This window comes from Rhynchophorus ferrugineus, unplaced genomic scaffold, assembly GCF_030347505.1.
Source record: "Rhynchophorus ferrugineus isolate W39M unplaced genomic scaffold, kcgeb_rfMv2 rfM8, whole genome shotgun sequence".
Taxonomy (NCBI): Eukaryota; Metazoa; Arthropoda; class Insecta; order Coleoptera; family Curculionidae; genus Rhynchophorus; species Rhynchophorus ferrugineus.
The window spans coordinates 4,379,211-4,398,077 of NW_027472587.1; the positions used below are offsets into that span (position 1 = coordinate 4,379,211).

The 18,867-nt window shown below is 33.0% G+C and overlaps 1 protein-coding gene and 1 long non-coding RNA gene across 7 annotated transcripts in view; one reads left to right on the forward strand and one right to left on the reverse strand.

The window, feature by feature from the left end:
- Positions 1-18,867, forward strand: part of Hr3 (nuclear hormone receptor 3 ROR-beta) — a 123,744-nt gene that overhangs the window by 93,342 nt on the left and 11,535 nt on the right. For 5 of the 6 annotated variants that reach the window (XM_076410976.1, XM_076410973.1, XM_076410972.1 and 2 more), the window contains 3 exons: positions 9,574-9,801; positions 15,581-15,749; positions 15,929-16,119. In XM_076410976.1, coding sequence (XP_076267091.1) covers positions 9,574-9,801; positions 15,581-15,749; positions 15,929-16,119 — 588 coding nt within the window. Of the gene's footprint in view, positions 1-9,205; positions 9,347-9,573; positions 9,802-15,580; positions 15,750-15,928; positions 16,120-18,867 lie in introns of those variants that run through there. The other variant, XM_076410975.1, reaches the window with a different exon arrangement.
- LOC143200539 (uncharacterized) lies at positions 495-18,515 on the reverse strand. The gene is made up of 4 exons (XR_013006752.1): positions 18,375-18,515; positions 18,228-18,323; positions 12,391-12,516; positions 495-611 (listed from the first exon to the last, which is right to left on the reverse strand). It is a non-coding gene; the product is annotated as an uncharacterized LOC143200539 (long non-coding RNA).

Here is an 18,867-nt window from a genome sequence, read left to right on the forward strand (position 1 = left end):
TCTTTGACAGGCGTATCCAAAAGAAGGCAATATATCTTTGAAAACGATCAACTTCAATTCGCTATATTTCGATAGAATAGCTGTAAATACTCATTTAGTACAACTAATCACTTCTGGCAAGCTTTTCTAGTTGAATACTTACTTTATTTGATTTCTGATTATTACCTTTGCTTATTAGACAATATTATAATAGGAAAAATTAAACATATACTAAATGAAGAAAGAAAAAATAAACCAATTGGAAGCTAATCTATATCATTCGTTATTATCATAATTTATCAAAATAACAACAAATCTGCCAATTCCAATTTTGAGTTGCAGCGTAAAGAAACCTAATTAGATAACCTAAAGGATATCCATTTCCTCAAACAAAATCAACAAAATACCTTAGTATCCATCTCGATGATGGATACTAAATTGATTTGATGTTAATTAAAATAAATTGATGATTAAATTGGAGTCATGTTAGACAAAAAGCTCAACTCGACATAAGTCCATAATAAAGTTTATTTGGGATTGCACTAAGTAATTACTTGTTACTAATCAAAGTTAATCTATTAATAATTCTACCAATGAGCTGCATGACTGCATTTAAACTTAAACTGCAAGACCTGAAACATGAAGAACGATTAAGTCACAACAATATAGAAGCAACGCAACTGCTAGACAACACGTATGAAATAAAAGAGGAAACTTAGCCACACAAACTTGCATAAAGTCTTAATGTTAAATTTAACTTAGGTTAGTTCAATTTAATTTTAATTTATAAGTACAAAAAATAAGCTGTAAGAAATTATAATTAAGAATCTACCAAGCGTATATATTTAAAACAACTATTAGCACAGAAAATAGACTTGACTCCACACTGTATATAATTTTGGTGACAATGATAAGACTATAATTAAATACGAGAGAAGAAACACGTAGCTTCTTTTTAATGATGCTGCCAATGGTTGAAACGTAAAATATCGTATCAAAAGTCATGATAAATTAAAATAAAGTAGATTTTTTGATTAAGATAAAGTAGATAATGGAGAAGTGAGTTTAAACAAATGAATCGGGTTCATGCGCCTCAATATTTAATGATATTGATATAAGAAACGTATTTGCAGTAATAGATTAAACAAAAATACATACCACATATAGACAAAAAATTATTTATTTTATTAGATAACATAACAGTGATGCGGCACCATTTTGTTATTATTGTTGTAAGCGATAGAACACATGTTTATATTTTGTCGAACAATGTATTTTGTTAAACTAGACTCATACTCATTTCGAATCGAGATCGATATCAAGCAGCCAACTGTTTTATCTATTAAGAACTGAGTGATGGGATATGGCGAAGCGTCTCTTAAGAAAGGAACAATATTATCTTAATCCAAACAGCACTATATAACAATTTACTGTTGTCGGATCGGTTTCCGTGTTTTTCCGAGCAAAATTAGCGACAAGTTTATTTTGAAACAATGTAAACTCCTACAAATGCTGATAATTTAATTGCGTAGGTGTATTGTTGTCTATGAATAATAGTAATGTTTTCATTTTATGATCTCTATACGGAGGATGTATGATAAGTACCTGGCCTATATCAATGATAGCGTTACTAGTTTTTAAATAGCCATAGTCGTTCAAGCAATAGCAGTTATTTAAATAGAACAACTCTTGTGGAGTTACAATAATGAAGAATATCGAATATAAAGGGGATAGACAAATATTATTCCATGTTGGCAACTGAGCAATCGCTATATATCGCTCAGTTTACGACGTGTCAATTCCTGTAGGTTATATTTCAATGTATTGTACGCTTTGTTTTGCGACCGTTAAAACAAATGATTGGTAAACGTGTGATCTCTCAGATATTTAAAGAGTAATAGTGGGCGAATAAATGATAAAAGATTGTGAACAACAGACAACATAAAACTTCCGCGGCAACAATGTCACGGAACTCAACACAACATAAAGTAACAACACAAAGCTAACATCCATGAAAGGGTTGTGATTGCAAAAAACCTGTTCATAAAACCTGGACACCTGATGATTGGAGTGGTGTGGTCAGATGAATCATCGTTTACATTGTTTCTTACAAACGGACAGGTTTATGTATAGTGAACCCCAAAAGAAGCCTACGATCCGGACTGCAGGTTTACTACAGTCAAGCATAGGAGAGATTGCATTATGATTTGGACGGCAATATCGTGGTAATCACCTTGCCCTCTCATTCACATCACTGACCGGATTATTGCGACTCAAGATATCAACATCCTCAATGATGAAGTTGTTTTTACTATGACCAGCATATTGCTGTCAAACGTTGCCATATTCCAAGATTATAATACGCCCATACACATACACGAAGTTTCATCCTTGGTTTGAGAACCATCAGAGTATCAAGGGTTTTCTCTAGCTAGAACAATCGTCAGACCTTAATATAATTGAACAGTTATGGAGAATTTTCGAGCTGAGAATAAGGAGTAGCTTTCCATCTTCAACATCACTGAAGCAATTGGCGAATGTTTGCAATTTGTGAATGAAGCAATTGAACATTACATTGGAGACTATGTGACAATGGATGAAATTGTATCAGTATTGTATCAAAGACAGTTAAGGTTATGTTGTAAATATTTGTTTAACCAAAAATGATACACGCATCTATTTTTCCCAAGATCTTATCTATATCAGCTGATATACGGACTTCTTTAATTTCCACTTTATTCGGAAGCTATCGTACCCAGTGATTTATTTTATGTTCAAATTTGAAAAAGTATAGATACATGTCCGACATGATTACATTCAAAAATTTATTATCAAGGCCAAGCTCTTTTCACAATACCCTCACCTAGTGCTGCTGCCTTTTTTCAAATTGTTTTAAAATACGACATATTTTTGATCTCTAAAAATAGAGTCGTGTAGAGTAAGTTTTGTGTATATACATGATTGTATATATGTGTCTTGTAGTATTATCAAATGAGATTGACCATGACGCTTCATAATTCATGAAAATCGGAATGATTTCAATCAAAATAAATATTCTTCGTACTTCTATCAAGGGAATCTCTGAAGAAGTACTTTTCTTGTCGGCTAAAATACATCGATACAAAAGTTATTTTTATTTAAAACATTTAACATCTTATTCCTGAGACATCCATTTTCATTTTGCTAAACCACATTTCTTCTGTACTTCTATCGAACTATTCTTTATTTAGTTATAATTAAGAAAATGACAATAATCAACAACAATTTATTGCCTCTAATATATTTGTATTATATTTTCTTGAATGTCTTGACATTGTTTTTTGTTAATTCATTTAATATTTTCATTGATAAAGGCACAAATGTAACTTTTCTGCCCAGCTCAGCTGAATATTTTTACCGTAATATTTTGGTTGTTTTTACATATATTAAACAGTAATCAACAATCATAGAACTATTATATTTATCTAGTGCAGTCGAGTTAATGGATTTATAAAAATTTGTTTGTTAAAATATAATCAGAAAATATAACAATCTGATCCTCATTACGTCAGTGTTCAGTGAAGGATGCTATAGGTATGTCGAGGGTGGCGAAATATTTTTAAATATTTTTTATCAAAATCGCATCCTAAGTCAGCATATATGACAGAGTTAGTATACAGTAAGTTTCAACAATGACTTTCAGCAGAATTTCGCCTCTGGTTATTCCTATGGCTCACAGCCAAATCAATATTCGCAAGCATTATCATTACAATCATTTGTACACAAAATACACCTACTCAGAAGATGGTCCAGTTTAAATAAATTATAAAATATATTTAAATTTTTTTATAGTTAAGCATTTTACAAATTTTATTGCCTTTGTTAAACGAAATTGTTTGTACGGATAGCTCCAACTCCTCTATTGGATTATTCTATAGGCGCTGCAATATGTCTCCCAAAAACTCTTTAGGCTACCCGCTATTTCTGCACTATTCTTGCAGCTGAAATGTTTGCAATAAAAAAGACCGTAACTCTCGCTTAATAGCCATGCTAAAATCTGGCTTATATGCCCTGACTCGCGCTACTATTTGTAACATGTCAATTGAAAAGTCCCCGGCCTACCATAGTAAAATACATTTTTTTGGCAAAATTATTTTTTTTTTATTCAACATAATTCCTTTCATTTGTTTGACCTCATTTTCGGCGATCACCTCTTCATTCGACGAAAATATCTTCCCAGTGAGCATTCTTTTGAGATCTGAGATCAGGAAATAGTCGCTGGGGGCCCGATCTGGAGAACTCGGTGGATGAGGAAGCAATTCGTAGCCCAATTGATGGATCTTTGCCATCCTTTTCACTGACTTGTGACAGGGTGCATTGTTCTGGTGAAGCAGCACTTTCTTTTTCTTCAAATGCGGCCGTTTTTCAGCAATTTCGTCCTTCAAACGGTCCAATAACGCTATGTAATAGTCGCTATTGATGGTCCTTCCTTTTACAAGGTAGTCAATAAAAATTATTCCATGCGCATCTCAAAATACAGACGCCATAACCTTGCTAGCCGAGTGTTACGTTTACCCACGCTTTGGAGTGGGTTCATCGTATGCGGTCCACTCGGATGACTATCGATTGGACTTCGGAGTAAAATGATGGAGCCATGTTTCATCCATTGTCACATATCGGCATTATCATATATGACGCACCCACTTTGCACAGAGCCTTCTCATACCCAATTATTCGTGAATGATATGATGTACACGTTCAGTTGATATCTTTAAGTGTCTGCTATATCATTCAATTTCAATTTACGGTCGTGTAAAATCATTTTGTGGATTTTTTAAATGTTTTCGTCGGTAACCTCTTCTCAGGATACCAATCCTTAATGGTTGATTTTCCTGTGGCAGTGTCCGGAAACTCTACATCAAGCTAAGTTTTTACCTGCACTGTATTTTTTCTCTTCAAAAAGCAATATTTTATGAACAGGCGAAATTCCTTTTTATCGATTTTTTCACAATTACAAAAGTTGCTTCACTCAAAATGCTATAATTCACAAACTAATGATCCGACAGCTGTCAAATTTATACACGCATCTTTGGAGAGTTAGCATTTTCGAGGTGGTCCCATTGGAAATCAGGATCTGCTTGTCAGAACACTTTTTTTGAAGTCGACGCCGAGCCCAAACAATACAAGAATAATAATATAACTTTGTGACATATACACAAAATTAAATTACCAACAAAACAAATCTAAATTAATATAACTGTTTGGGATCAGCACTGACTTCCAAATGATCAGTTGGTGGAAGTTAAAATAATAATGTAAATAGATATATAGGTTTAGGTAGGTATTAAGCTAAATTGTGTGTATATAGTAAAATACAAAATACGTGTAGTAGATAGGTTAAATAATGTTTTTGTTTATTTTTAATTAATTATTGCAACGATTATTATGTACATATTTTGTTTTAAAACGTTTTTCTTTTGTGTTAAAAATCTAAGTTAATCTTATTTATTAATTTATTTGATATTTTCTTTAACGTAATCAATTTGTTTATTTTTACTTATATTACAAATGACTAATAAAAATCAGTTATAATTTCAACCAAATTAAAAAAAGAAAGTAACTTATTTTGTGTGTTTTTGTATTCGTATAGACAAAAATAAAACGTAAACAAACAATAAGACGCAACAACTTAAATCGGCTGAATTAAAACAAAAAAAAGGAAAACAAGCTCCGTTTCTGCAATCGTATATCAGTGTAAATTAAAACATAAAAAGCAACGATAAGTGAATAATTGTTTAATGAGAATGTGTATTTTTATAGTCGTTATTACATAAAAGACCGGCTAAATGTTGATTTCATTAATGAGGTTCGTTGAACCGCCGATCGGATTTCAAAATATATTTATTTATACGTTCATAATTAGAGTTTAAGTATTTCGCCATTGGATCCGAAGACGTACGGGGGTGTCGCGGTTAATTAATAAAAACGAAATACCTACACGACGCCTCCACCATAAAATCGTAACGTTCCAGAAAAAATTCAGAAAGACGTTCAGATCTTTACAATGATTGGTATGTATTTTGATCATCTATGAAAATACGAAGTATCAACGTAAACAGCTGATAAACAACCTGGCCTAACAGGTAAATTCAGTGATATTGACATTTCTTTATAGAAAATAACTGTTTTCGGATACTCATACGAGGGTTACTATTTATATTTCGGGAATAGGAAAAAAACAAATAGTTAAGCTGCGAATGTGCTTCCATTGTTTTTCAAAATACTCGCCACGATGATGGATACACTTTTGCATACGTTTAAACCAATTTTCTAAGCATTTATACCATACCGAATGAAATATCTTCAAAACATGATTTTTGAACGCTTCAATAGCTTCTTGGAGCGATGAAAATCGTTGACAACGCAGTTTATTATTCACGGATGGGAACAAAAAGAAGTCATTGGGTGCCAAATCAGGGCTGTACGGCGGATGACCCATCAATTCGATGTTTTGAGTGCTCAAATAGTCTCTTGTTTGAGAGATCGCATTGTCATGATGAAGAACAATTCGGCCTCTCTTGTTTGTTTTCCCTATTTCACCGGAGACTTCTGGCAAACAAATGGTTGTGTACCAAACATAATGTACTGTTCTACGATCCTCTAGAGGCACTGTTGCAATATGACCAGTTTTCCCGAAAAAACAGGCCACCAATTTCTTTGAAGTGCTTCGTGCACGAACAACTTTTGTTGGATTTGGTTCACCTTGGAAAACCCATACAGTCGACTGCTGTTTCATACGCAAATATATTCTTGATTCGTCACCTCTCACGATTTTATAAACGTCTTTCGAAGCACCACAATTGAATTTCTTAAGCACATTTCTTTGCACCGATCGACACGAGCCTTTTTTTGAGCGACCGTCAAATTGTGTGGGATCCAACGCGAACATAACTTTCGCACAGCTAAGTGTTCCTGTAAAACTGCATATATACCGGTGGAACTAATGCTTAGGGATGCCTCAATCTCACAGTGGGCGACATGACAATCTTGCTTAATCATTTCGCACACAGCATCGGTGTTTTCTGACATAACAGCCGATTTTGGACGACCTTTACGAAACTCGTCGGACAGCGAACTACGACTATGATTGAATTCACTAAACCAGCGATACACGGTGGTTTTTCATGGAGCTTCATCTCCAAAAGTCAAATTAAGTTGATTGATACACTCTTGTTGTGATAATCCACGTCGAAAATCGTAAAAATCATAGCACAAAAATGTTCACGATTCAATTCCATTTTTTGCCGAGACGAAACTTTCAACTAAATATAAAATAAACAAATAGCGTCCGTGCGACAAAATGTTCTCAGTAAGTATATAGTCAAAGATGTCAAACTTTACGATGGAACCGTCAGATGGACTCACATGACAACAGTGTTGCCAATTCCCGAAATATAAATAGTAACCCTCGTAATTACATGTTTGATATTCATTAGCAAAAAGTTTGCTCAGTTATATTCTTTATGATTAAGGACCGATGAATTGATTAAACTTCTACATCTTAGCCAGGGTGTTTTGAGCTAAACAAGAAGAAGCTTGCTCAACAATGAAAGAAACAAAAGCATCGCAAGATAGTGTTTTGGATCATGTTCTTTACTTACTCCATAAAAGTAACATACTACAAATTAAAAAATATTGCTAAAGCTAGATTTTCTGACGACACTGCGACACTTGATAGTGCAACAATAGCATTCAAATAATATAATAAATACAGATAAGTGGACCTAGACATGAAGGATAAATGTCAACGAGAGTAAATCAGGGCAACCAAGCTTGTCCCTTGGGACGAAACTCGATACAAAGCATCGTTGAAAGGAGCATATCAAAAAGAAAAGAAAATAACTCGAATTAAATTACAAAAAAATGTATTGGTTATTTAGAAGAAAATCCAAATAATCCATACATAATAACCGCTGTACAAGAAAACACTAAAACCTATATGGAACTATGGAATATATGGACCTATATGGACCTGGGGATGTTCTGCGGGAAGTAACATCAACATAACACAAGTATTTAAACATTTAGTCCTGAGAAATATTGTGGACGCACCTAGATACTACAGGAACAATTGCTTACACCGAGACCTTCGGATTCCAACTGTCATCGAAGACATTCACCAAAGATCGAAGACAATTAATTGTAAAACTTATTGTATGACAATCTAGTTCAAGCTCTCAGGGAGTATTGTGGGCGCACCCAAATTCTACAGGACTGACTACCTACATCGAGACCTTCAGATAGCCACAGTCAGTCAAGAAATCAAGAGAATTGCAAGGGGGCATGAGGAAAGAGTCCATTCTCATGAGAATATTGAAGTATTGCAACTTTTGGATACCACCAGAGTATGATACAGACTCAAAAGAATCAAACCATCATAATAAAAAATACAGCAATGACATGTATAAACATTATTTCACCAGAGACTGAAATAGGGCCGATGGGTCCTCCTAGTTATATACCTAGATTTAAGTTATCATAAAGGTAAATTGTAGGTTAGTCGGCAACGACTAGTAACAATGTAATAATTAAATAATAAAAAAAAGCTCTCAAAGAACTTCCAAACAGTTCAGCACTTGATGAACCAACTGTTTTCAGACATTTACATGTGATGGGAAGGAAAATGGCTGCCACACGAATTGGAATTGGAAGTTCTAACGCACTCAGCGTAATGACCAGATATAGAGCCTTCTTGTTAAGATCTAAGTAGCACTCCTTGACTGGCACACGGTTTTGAAATGCTAAGGAAGTATGAAAATGGATCAATGATTGGATCGCTGTCAAACCAATATCGTTCTTTCGATATAGTGTCGCCATGTTGCTAGAAAGTTGTCGAAAATATTTTGATTAATATTATTTTGTACTAATTTTTTCATTGTCTGGCATCTTTAAAATAAAAAAAAGATCATAATACAATCAAACACCCAATACATATCATTATCGGAATGTTATTATTGTATGTTCTCAAAGATAAACCGTATCTTCTTAATCACGTAAAACAATAGAATGATAATGATTGAAAAGTCGTTGTTATTTTTATCACGAATTGCTTCCTTTATATTTTCGATCTCGTTAGGAATTGCACTGACGTCAGTTTGTTTAATATATCTGATTTGCCGCGTACATTATGCAACCAACAATATCCCACTGGTGTCATAATATTCAAGACATATTTTTTACTTTATTTAGTGACATTTTATCGAATATTATTGTCAAAATGTCGAAGCTAACGTTTATAAGACCCTTATTTTACCTGTTTAGAATACAATTCTAATAATGGCTACACTTACACACTTCAACTAACTAGGCTAAAGTGACAAAGTGTTCGGTAAGGTCATATATTTTACATTTAATATATGTTCGCCAATATTTTTATTGATATCGACCTTTAAAAATTATTAAGGAACAAGTTTCTTGACCCATAATCGGTTTCGAAAGTGTATCTCGGCTCTCGTTAGATTAATTATCTCTGGGTTTGTTTACCAACGTGTAAAATGATAATAAATTTCGTTTTTTAGCATTGTTATTAATTCTAATTATGGCGTTTTGTTTCAGCACAAATCGAAATCATACCTTGTAAGGTGTGCGGAGACAAGAGCAGCGGCGTCCATTACGGTGTTATCACTTGTGAAGGATGCAAAGGGTTTTTTCGACGATCGCAAAGTTCCGTGGTCAACTACCAGTGTCCGAGGAACAAGAACTGCGTTGTGGACAGGGTTAACAGGAACAGATGCCAATACTGTCGGCTACAGAAATGTCTACGTTTGGGCATGAGTCGAGATGGTGAGTATCTGTCTCTCGATATTTTAAGATAATTAAAAGCATAAAGTAATAGAGAGAAAACTCAATAGGAGTTTCTGGTGAAAAGTTTCGCTACGTCAAATATCTAAAAGGGGTTATAATGGCCTATTCAAGTAATTTAATTTATCAGTTTAATTCGTTACTATGGACACCAGTAAAGAAATTATTTTTGCTGTGAAGTTCTTCAATAAAATTTACCATTCAGATGCGGCACGGGACTGCATTGACTCAATGAATTTTAAACAATAAACAATTTAATTTTTGAAAAAATTGTAAATAATATTCTATATAAATATTAAAAAATATTAAAAGTATATATATATATATATATATATATATATATATATATATATATATATATATATATATATATATAATATATATAAATATATATATATATATATATATATATATATAATATATATAAATATAAATATATATATATATATATATATATATATATAATATATATAAATATAAATATATATATATATATATATATATATATATATATATATATATATAATATATATAAATATAAATATATATATATATATATATATATATATATATATAATATATATAAATATAAATATATATATATATATATATATATATATATATATAATATATATATATATATATATATATATATATATATATATATATATATATATATATAGATTTATATTTATATATATTTTTTACGTACATATATAAATATAAATAAATGCAATATACATTCATTAGAGCCTTTTATAGGATCTATTAGAGTTCTGTCTTTTTGTTTTATTATGTTGAAAACAAATTCCTCATCCTTCCCTGTTATAATTCTAGAAACTTCTTTAATCCAAAAATATGTGATACACTTATCATTGATATTCTTTACATAGTAATTGTAACATTTTATCCTTTATTTAATCAAATGCCTTCGTGGCTCTTAGCATAGCGACTAAACCAAATAATAAGTTCAAAGTAGTGACATCTAATATTGGACGTTGCGAAACATTTGTCCAAAATTCCCTATACAGTTATGTCTCTACTTTCTCTGTTATTAAAACACCAGAATAAGTTTAGTGAGCTATTATTAGCATTTTTATCACTTGTTCAAAAGAAGTAAATACTGCATGAACTCTAAGCATTAGGTCGGATCAGAACGAAGCATCCTGGAACATCTTATCATTTATAAATCGCTGATTCCTATTAGGCCTATAAATGAATTTTACAGAATTTACAACAGATGGTGTTACTGTGTATTAAATTGCATCTGGTATTTTTGTTGATTTGTCATGGTTAAGCCTCACTGACTGGCTTTACTTCTCAGTATGTGTCATTTCGTCGAAGTCTGAACAAAAGGTATTTTCAGTGCGTTGAAAGTATCTGGATTTCTATCGAGTAAATCACATTTGGGGAAAGTTTTACTTTTTGCTGAATGCTGTGTGAATCTTATGGCAACATGCTCCATAGATTTCAACCTGGAAATATTGGTTCCGACGTTCTAAAAGTAGCGATTTTAACACTGAAGACAAACAGAGTTCTGGAGAGCTAAAATAACTAAAGACAATGATTTGAAGGTGTTACTTGATGAAACCACCGATAGGGATCGCTATCGATTTCAATTGATACGTTTGAGCCGGACACTGTGCTAAAAACGGCCGGAATACGAGTAACGATACAACAATGTTAATCTTCAGCATAACAACACTCGACCACATATCGCAAAACCGGTGAAAACGTACCAGAAAACATTAAAATGGGAGGTGATTCGCTACCCGCGGTATTCCCCAGACCCAGCTCCTTCCCCTCTTCAAACTGAAAATATCCTTTAAAACTAATGTATAGGTCAAAAATCAGTTGAATTTCAAGATTTAGCTATTGTAGATTCAATTTTCATACTCTTCATAATCATAAATAATCTGTTTTTTGCTACCATCTTTGGATTTAAAAACATTGTTTATAGCATCATTAAAATTATCTCAGACACTGTAAGGATTTTATAAATGACTTACTAATACACGCTTTAACTTATTTTGATTTTTCATACATTACAATAATTGTGTCTGGAAGGCAAAATTATTATTATTGACATATTATTATGAATTATTATCGACCAAGAAACTTTAAATTATCATCAGTCGTACAATAATTGATCTCTATTATCGTACATTTCATCTACAATTAACCTCGAAATCAGATTTATTCTTGATGCACAGATTTATTCAAGCCTATAAGTTCTTTTGGAGCCCTAATTTTTATAAAGGCAAAGCACCCAAGTATTGTTAAGAACCTATTCCGACTCGATTTGCAATAATGTAATGTAAGCTCTCCCTTGAAAGATGACCTTTTGAAAATAGAAGCTAATTGATGAACTGTTACTGATAATCGTTCCAAAAACTAATCCTGATCCCAGATTTTTATCATTCACAACAGTGTCAAGTTTTTTTTATATACAACAAAACGCAAACGACTAAATGAATGATGCGTGAAAAACATATGTGATATTCAATATTAACATGTTCATCAATATTAGTATCTAGTGAAATATCAGAAAGGTGATCTAAAGATAAAAACCCAAACACAGGCTGTCAGTGATTCGTCAGTTCGAGTTAGTGTTAAATTCCAATATTTTTTTCCTGATAGAATATTTATATTCATATATCTTTCTGAGATACTGAGTTTTCTGAATATGATCCTTGGCTAAAACGCAAACGAAATAATCAAATCAGATGGTAAAAGCAAAGGGCTGACATGATGACAGGTGAAATGGGTGCCTTATTTTATAACAATTTATTCAGACATTCTGGAGCTAAAACATGACAGGGGAAGTATGAACCAACATGAAGAAATTAGAGAAATATTAGAAAATTTACTTTTGTATTTAATATTTGGTAAATATTTTTCGTTGGACTTTTCTAATATTCCACTTTGCAAGCAAAATCTCTCAAAATGTAACTCTAACGTACAGTGCTGTCTAACCAACCACATGACGATATTGAGAGCTGTGTTAGATCAGTACAGAAATATTTAGCCTTTAGTATTCTGGTAAGATCCATATGTTTTTTTCTTCATAAATTGCATCAATTATCGAAAAACACTCTCTTGATTTTATATGGTTATGCATAGAATTTTTCATCCATCTATTTGATATATCCTTTTGAAAAAGTCATCCATAAATATTTGAAAATGGTTTCAATTACATTAAATTGTCAAACATTTATAATAAAATATTCCATTTCCCTTCGAATTTATATTATAGTTTCTTCCTAAAGACTGTACATTTTGAAAATAAATTAACAGAATTATACAACCGATAAACAGAAAAGCCAACGTTTAATCAATACGGATAATGAATTTTTATCAGCTGCTTTCAAAATAACCAAAATTGTTTCTCTCAAACCACCGTAGCTTATAAACGATTATAACAGGTCAATTGAAAAGTCCCCGACCTACCATAGTAAAACACATTTTTATAGCAAAATTAGTTTTTTTATTCAACACAATTCCCTTCAAGGGTAATACACTGATTATAGTGACCCTCCAACTTTTCGATACCATTTTTGTAGTACGATTTGTCCTTTGCTTCAAAATAGGCCTCAGTCTCGTCGATCACCTCTTCATTCGACGAAAATTTGTTCCCAGCGAGCATTCTTTTGAGATCCGAGAACAGGAAATAGTCGCTGAGGGCCAGATCTGGAGAATAGGGTGGATGAGGAAGCATTTCGAAGCCCAATTCATGGATGTTTGACACGGTGCATTGTCTTAGTGACGCAGCACTTTCTTTTTCTTCAAATGCGGCGGTTTCGTCCTTCAAACGGTCCAATAACGCTATGTAATAGTTGCAGTTGATGGACCTACCTTTTTTAAGGTATGAAAATTATTCCATGCGCATCCCAAAAAAAAGACGCCATAACCTTGCCAGCCAACTGTTGCGTTTTCCCATGCTTTGGAGCGGATTCATCGTGTGCAGTCCACTCGGATGACTGTCAATTGGAATTCGGAGTGAAATGATGGAGCCATGCTTCGTCCATTGTCACATATCGACGCAAAAATCATCTGCTCCGAATCATCAACCCGTCGTTGTTCTTGGTCAAAAGTGTCGCGCAGTACCCACTTTGCACAGAGCTTTCTCATACCCAAAAATTCGTGAATGATATGATGTACACGTTCAGTTGATATCTTTAGAGTGTCTGATATTTCATTTAATTTCAATTTACAGTCATTCAAAATAATTTTGTAGACTTTTTTAATGTTTTCGTGGGTAATAACCTCTTTTGGGCGTCCACTGCTTTCACCGTCTTCAGTGCTCATTTCACCACGTCTAAACTTAGCATACCAATCCTTGATGATTGATTTTCCTGGGGCAGTGTCCGGCAACTCGGCATCAAGCCAAGTTTTTGCTTCAACTCTATTTTTTCCCTTCAAAAAGCAATATTTTATCAACACGCGAAATTCCTTTTTATCCATTTTTTCACAAACTAATGATCCGACAGCTGTCAAATGTATACACGCATCTTTTGAGGGTTAGGGCTAACTGAAAAATATATGGATTTAATTCTAGTAGCGCCGTCTATGGCCGGGGACATTTCAATTGACCTGTTAAGTGTTTATAACTCATAAGGTGTTAATGTGGTGGTCATATCGTTCAAAAATAAGACAATAATCCCTAATTTCATGAGTTAAAATTAACAGATATACCAATATTTTAAAACAGTTTTACTGCTTTTTTCCTAGTTACATTTTGACCAATATCTTGCAAGCCGATAAGCCATAAATGATCGTGTCCTATTAAACATTGTCTCTAGTCGTTAATCTTAGCAGGCCGTGCCGTTAAAGCCTCAATGTAACAACGTAAAATATCACTTAAAATGACAGCATTCAAATTACGCCTGTGAGTTGCCTGCCATTAAGGAAAAAAATTCCTTCGGAAAATTTCAAAGACATCACCGAGTAATTGACCCACATAGCGGCAACGATAACTGTAAGCCATAGCTTATTGTGCATTTTACTACATAAATTGCACATGGAACCCATATGAAGTTCTCGTTTAGTTGGCTGTTGGCATAACATTAAGAAAATCGCCTTACGCCTCAAGATGTAACGCTAACAGTGCGCGCATTACGTGTTTTGTAAGTGGAGGAAGTTTACATGGAAATATGTTATGGTCGCCGAACTATATAAGCAAAGCGGGCGATGGGAAAACAATAGGTGCGCCTTCGCCATTTTATGTCATTATTAAAAGTTTTATTGTTTTTGTTTTTAAATATACTAATAATGTATTAATATTAATATAAAAATGACATTATTACTATCGCTCTATTGCATTTGAATCATTACAAAAACAATACGAGTGCGGGATACATTCTTAAAGTAAAGTTAAGAGTAACACTCATATGCTATACAAATTCGGGTGATTTGGTTCGCTTCAATCTCCTGATTTCCTGCATGTTAACCAGTAGCTGTATTGCTTCCACGTTCCTTTGATTTAGTCACCCCCTTACAGGGTTTAAGGCAAAATCTTGGATAACTTTATAGATTAATTTAATTTCGAGGTCATCGTACAGTTCTTCGTTGGTTACGCAGCGATAAACATCGGTAATTAATCGAAAAACTACGTTTTAACAGCGTTGAATTACTAGTCGGTTTGATGTCCGGGTGCGACGTCATATTTGCAAGTTAGGAATATTTTCGGGTTAACCAGTACAGTTCTTCATAAATTAATAAATGTGATGTATATATCAATAATTTTTAACTTTGTTTCCAGCTGTCAAGTTTGGCCGAATGTCAAAAAAGCAACGGGAGAAGGTTGAAGACGAGGTACGATTTCACAGGGCGCAGCTTCGTGCACAAAACGATTCGGCTCCAGATAGTTCTGTGTTTGAACAACAGACGCCTTCTAGCAGCGATCAGTTGCATCACAGCTACAATGGAGGGTAAGCATAAATAGAATCTGATAATGGTTTCCATCAATCTATTCCATTTCACTCACCTTTTGAAGAAATTTGGAATCAGAAAGATGTACTCTTAGGTTGATAAAATTTATTATAAAAAATAATTAAAGTCTCCTTCACCATTTTGTTGACATTAATTTTGAAACATTTAAAAATCTTAGGTACCCGACATACAACGACGTGGGGACCTACACTCACACGTACTACCCCGGTCAAACCCAAGTACCAGCTTCATCGATGGGTTACGATATCTCGGCCGACTACGTGGATAGTACGACAGCGTATGATCCACGGCCAGGCCTGGACGCTCTGAGCGATACCGGAAGTCTGATGGCCAACGTTGTTACAACTGGTAAGTCCATAATTTAAACCGCAATGGAAATGGCACAAAAACTATCCTGGATACTGGGCTTGGGAAAGAGTTCGTGGCTTTTTACTCGATAGAATGTTAAATAACTCGGGAAATCTAAGTTGCAGCGACACCACTAGATGTTCGTTGGATAATAAACGATGAAAAATAAGCGAGGGTTGCTATATATATTTTGAGCCAAATTATGAAAAGTTTTGTTCTCAAACTTTTTTCGGGAAAGAATTACTGGATTATATTATGTTCAAAAGAGCAGTTTTATTTTGAATATTGTAAAATTATTTTTATAATATATACATTTGATCTGATTGTAAAGAGGAGTGGAGTAATGACCCCTAAATATTTGTATCGTATTATCTCAATTAATATTTATCAATTATTTAACTACTGCACCCTTTTTAAATAAAATAATAATTCTATTTATCGTTAATCGATAGTATTTTTAGATTATTATTCGTTGAAACTATAATGAAAGAAGTTTTAACATTCAAAAGGCTTGAACAAACATCGGGATACTTAGAAAAATCGAAAATAGTTATCAAAATAATATAAATACAATCACAATTTTGTTCTTTTTACCCTGTTACAGTAATGAATAATGTTGAAAAATAGAGTTGCTAAATGCTTCTGTATTAATGTATATCGACTGAAACAGTCGATTGTAAAGAATAGTCGGACCGAAAATAGTCGACAGTAAAAAGTAGCCAATTACTAAATAGTCGATAGTTTCCAACGCTACACTCCTGTGATAATAATCCACGTCGAAAGTTGTAAAAACGAAGTTAACTCCATTTTTTATTGAAACAAGTCACTGTAAACAACACTGTACTTAAATGACAAAACCTTCTGGGGAACGTTATGGTTAAAAAAGTTAACTCAATTGGGAACGTGAGATGGTGCCTAACAACACGTGGTATTGGTAGTATTGCCAAGGCTCAAAATAGAAAAATCAACCGCATAAAATAAAAACAATCTCATCAAAGATAAGCATAGGAGTAGTGGAGCTGGAGTTGGTATGGAGCCAGGAGCATTTTCTACAAAACCATTTTCATCTTTTTATATAAATCTGGCTACAAAAAAACTAAATTTGTGGATTCCGTATCAGTTAAAACGCAATTAAATCAAGTAACTTCTGAAAACTGTCATAGCAGATGATAAAAATAGTTCAGATACGTGGACAAGACATACTGAGCCGTCAAAAGAGTTTGGGAATCCAGGATTACCGTCGAAAAACTGACTATATGGTTGTAGTAGCACTGAAAAGGAATCGTCCACAATGAGCTACTTCTAGTTGGTCAGATGACTGATTAACAACTCTATAGTGGCAAAATTATGGATGTATTAAGCGAGACAATTGGAAAAAACAGAAATGAATAATAAGAATGGTGTTATCTTCCATTTTATAGTCTATCCAAAGTAGCAGTGAACTCACGTCATCTCAATTTATGACGTCGAAACTGTGCAATGTTGCCGTATTTAACGGCGACATTTTACCAATTTTAGTTTATTTTAGCTTTGATATAAAACAACATTCTAATATAAATAAAATGATGAAACTATTATAAAATATAATTTTTTTAACGTTATCTAATGCATATCGAATGACCAAAAATTATAGTTAATTAAACAGCCACAATAGTTTGAAGGTTAGAGTTATTTTATTACATTTACATTCAATTTTTTTATAAACCATCTATGGTATTCCCTAGAGGCTTAATCCACTTAATTAACAATTGCATATCCAACTAATTTATTAAATTTTTACTTTTATTAAAGAGCATATTTACCTCTTTATTTCAGTTCTTGTTTCCTTCATTGCTATGTTTTCTTTCCAAATCATTCTGATATGACTGTATTTCTTATTTCTTCTGCTACTAGCTGTGTACATTTTTCTTGATAGTATTAGATTTAATCACTGAATTCCCCTCAACGCATTTGTCACATCCGTAAAACAGTTAGTATTCGTTCTCTCCTCAAACATTTTAACCAATCACTCATATACATTATGAAGAATTACACACATATCTATGCACATACATCTTTCAAACTCTACAATACGATTTTCTGTAGTTATATATTAATTATATACTCACTTTTAGTTGTTTCCACTCTCGTCTTGTTATTATCAACATTGAATCATAATCCCACCTCCAGAAAGTTTCTATCACTCACTGTCACATTCTGAGTCCCTGTCAAGTCAAGCTGTTAATTTCCAATATAACACTAGTGTATAATTCTACCATTTGCAAATTTTTTCTCTGTGGGTCTGATGGAGTTCCTCAAAACTGAAGGGTGTTATTGTAGACAATCCTTTCCACATATCTAAACAGTTCTTGTCTATTCTCGGCCTGCATATCTACTGTAGTAATTTTTCCCATATCCCATAACAATTCGATTTGATTAAATATGCAGAGATAAGGAGAGAGACATTACCCTCTGTGGCAATATTATTCAGCATCTGATCTACTGTGTATTTTCTTTCAGAGTTTGCTTACCACTTGGGATCTTTTTGTTGGATTCCTGTTTCTAGTATGAAGAATAATATTCTGCAATGATTTATTAAAAGTATTATAACTTACAAGACCTAATCAATTGTTATTCTAACTTTTTTTCCATCAACTTTTGTTGTCTTTACACTCTTTTTACTGCTACATTGGATAGACTATAAAAAACTAGTTGAATTTTACATTAAAAAAACCACGAACTTTTTCACAACCCAAGTGCTTTAATATA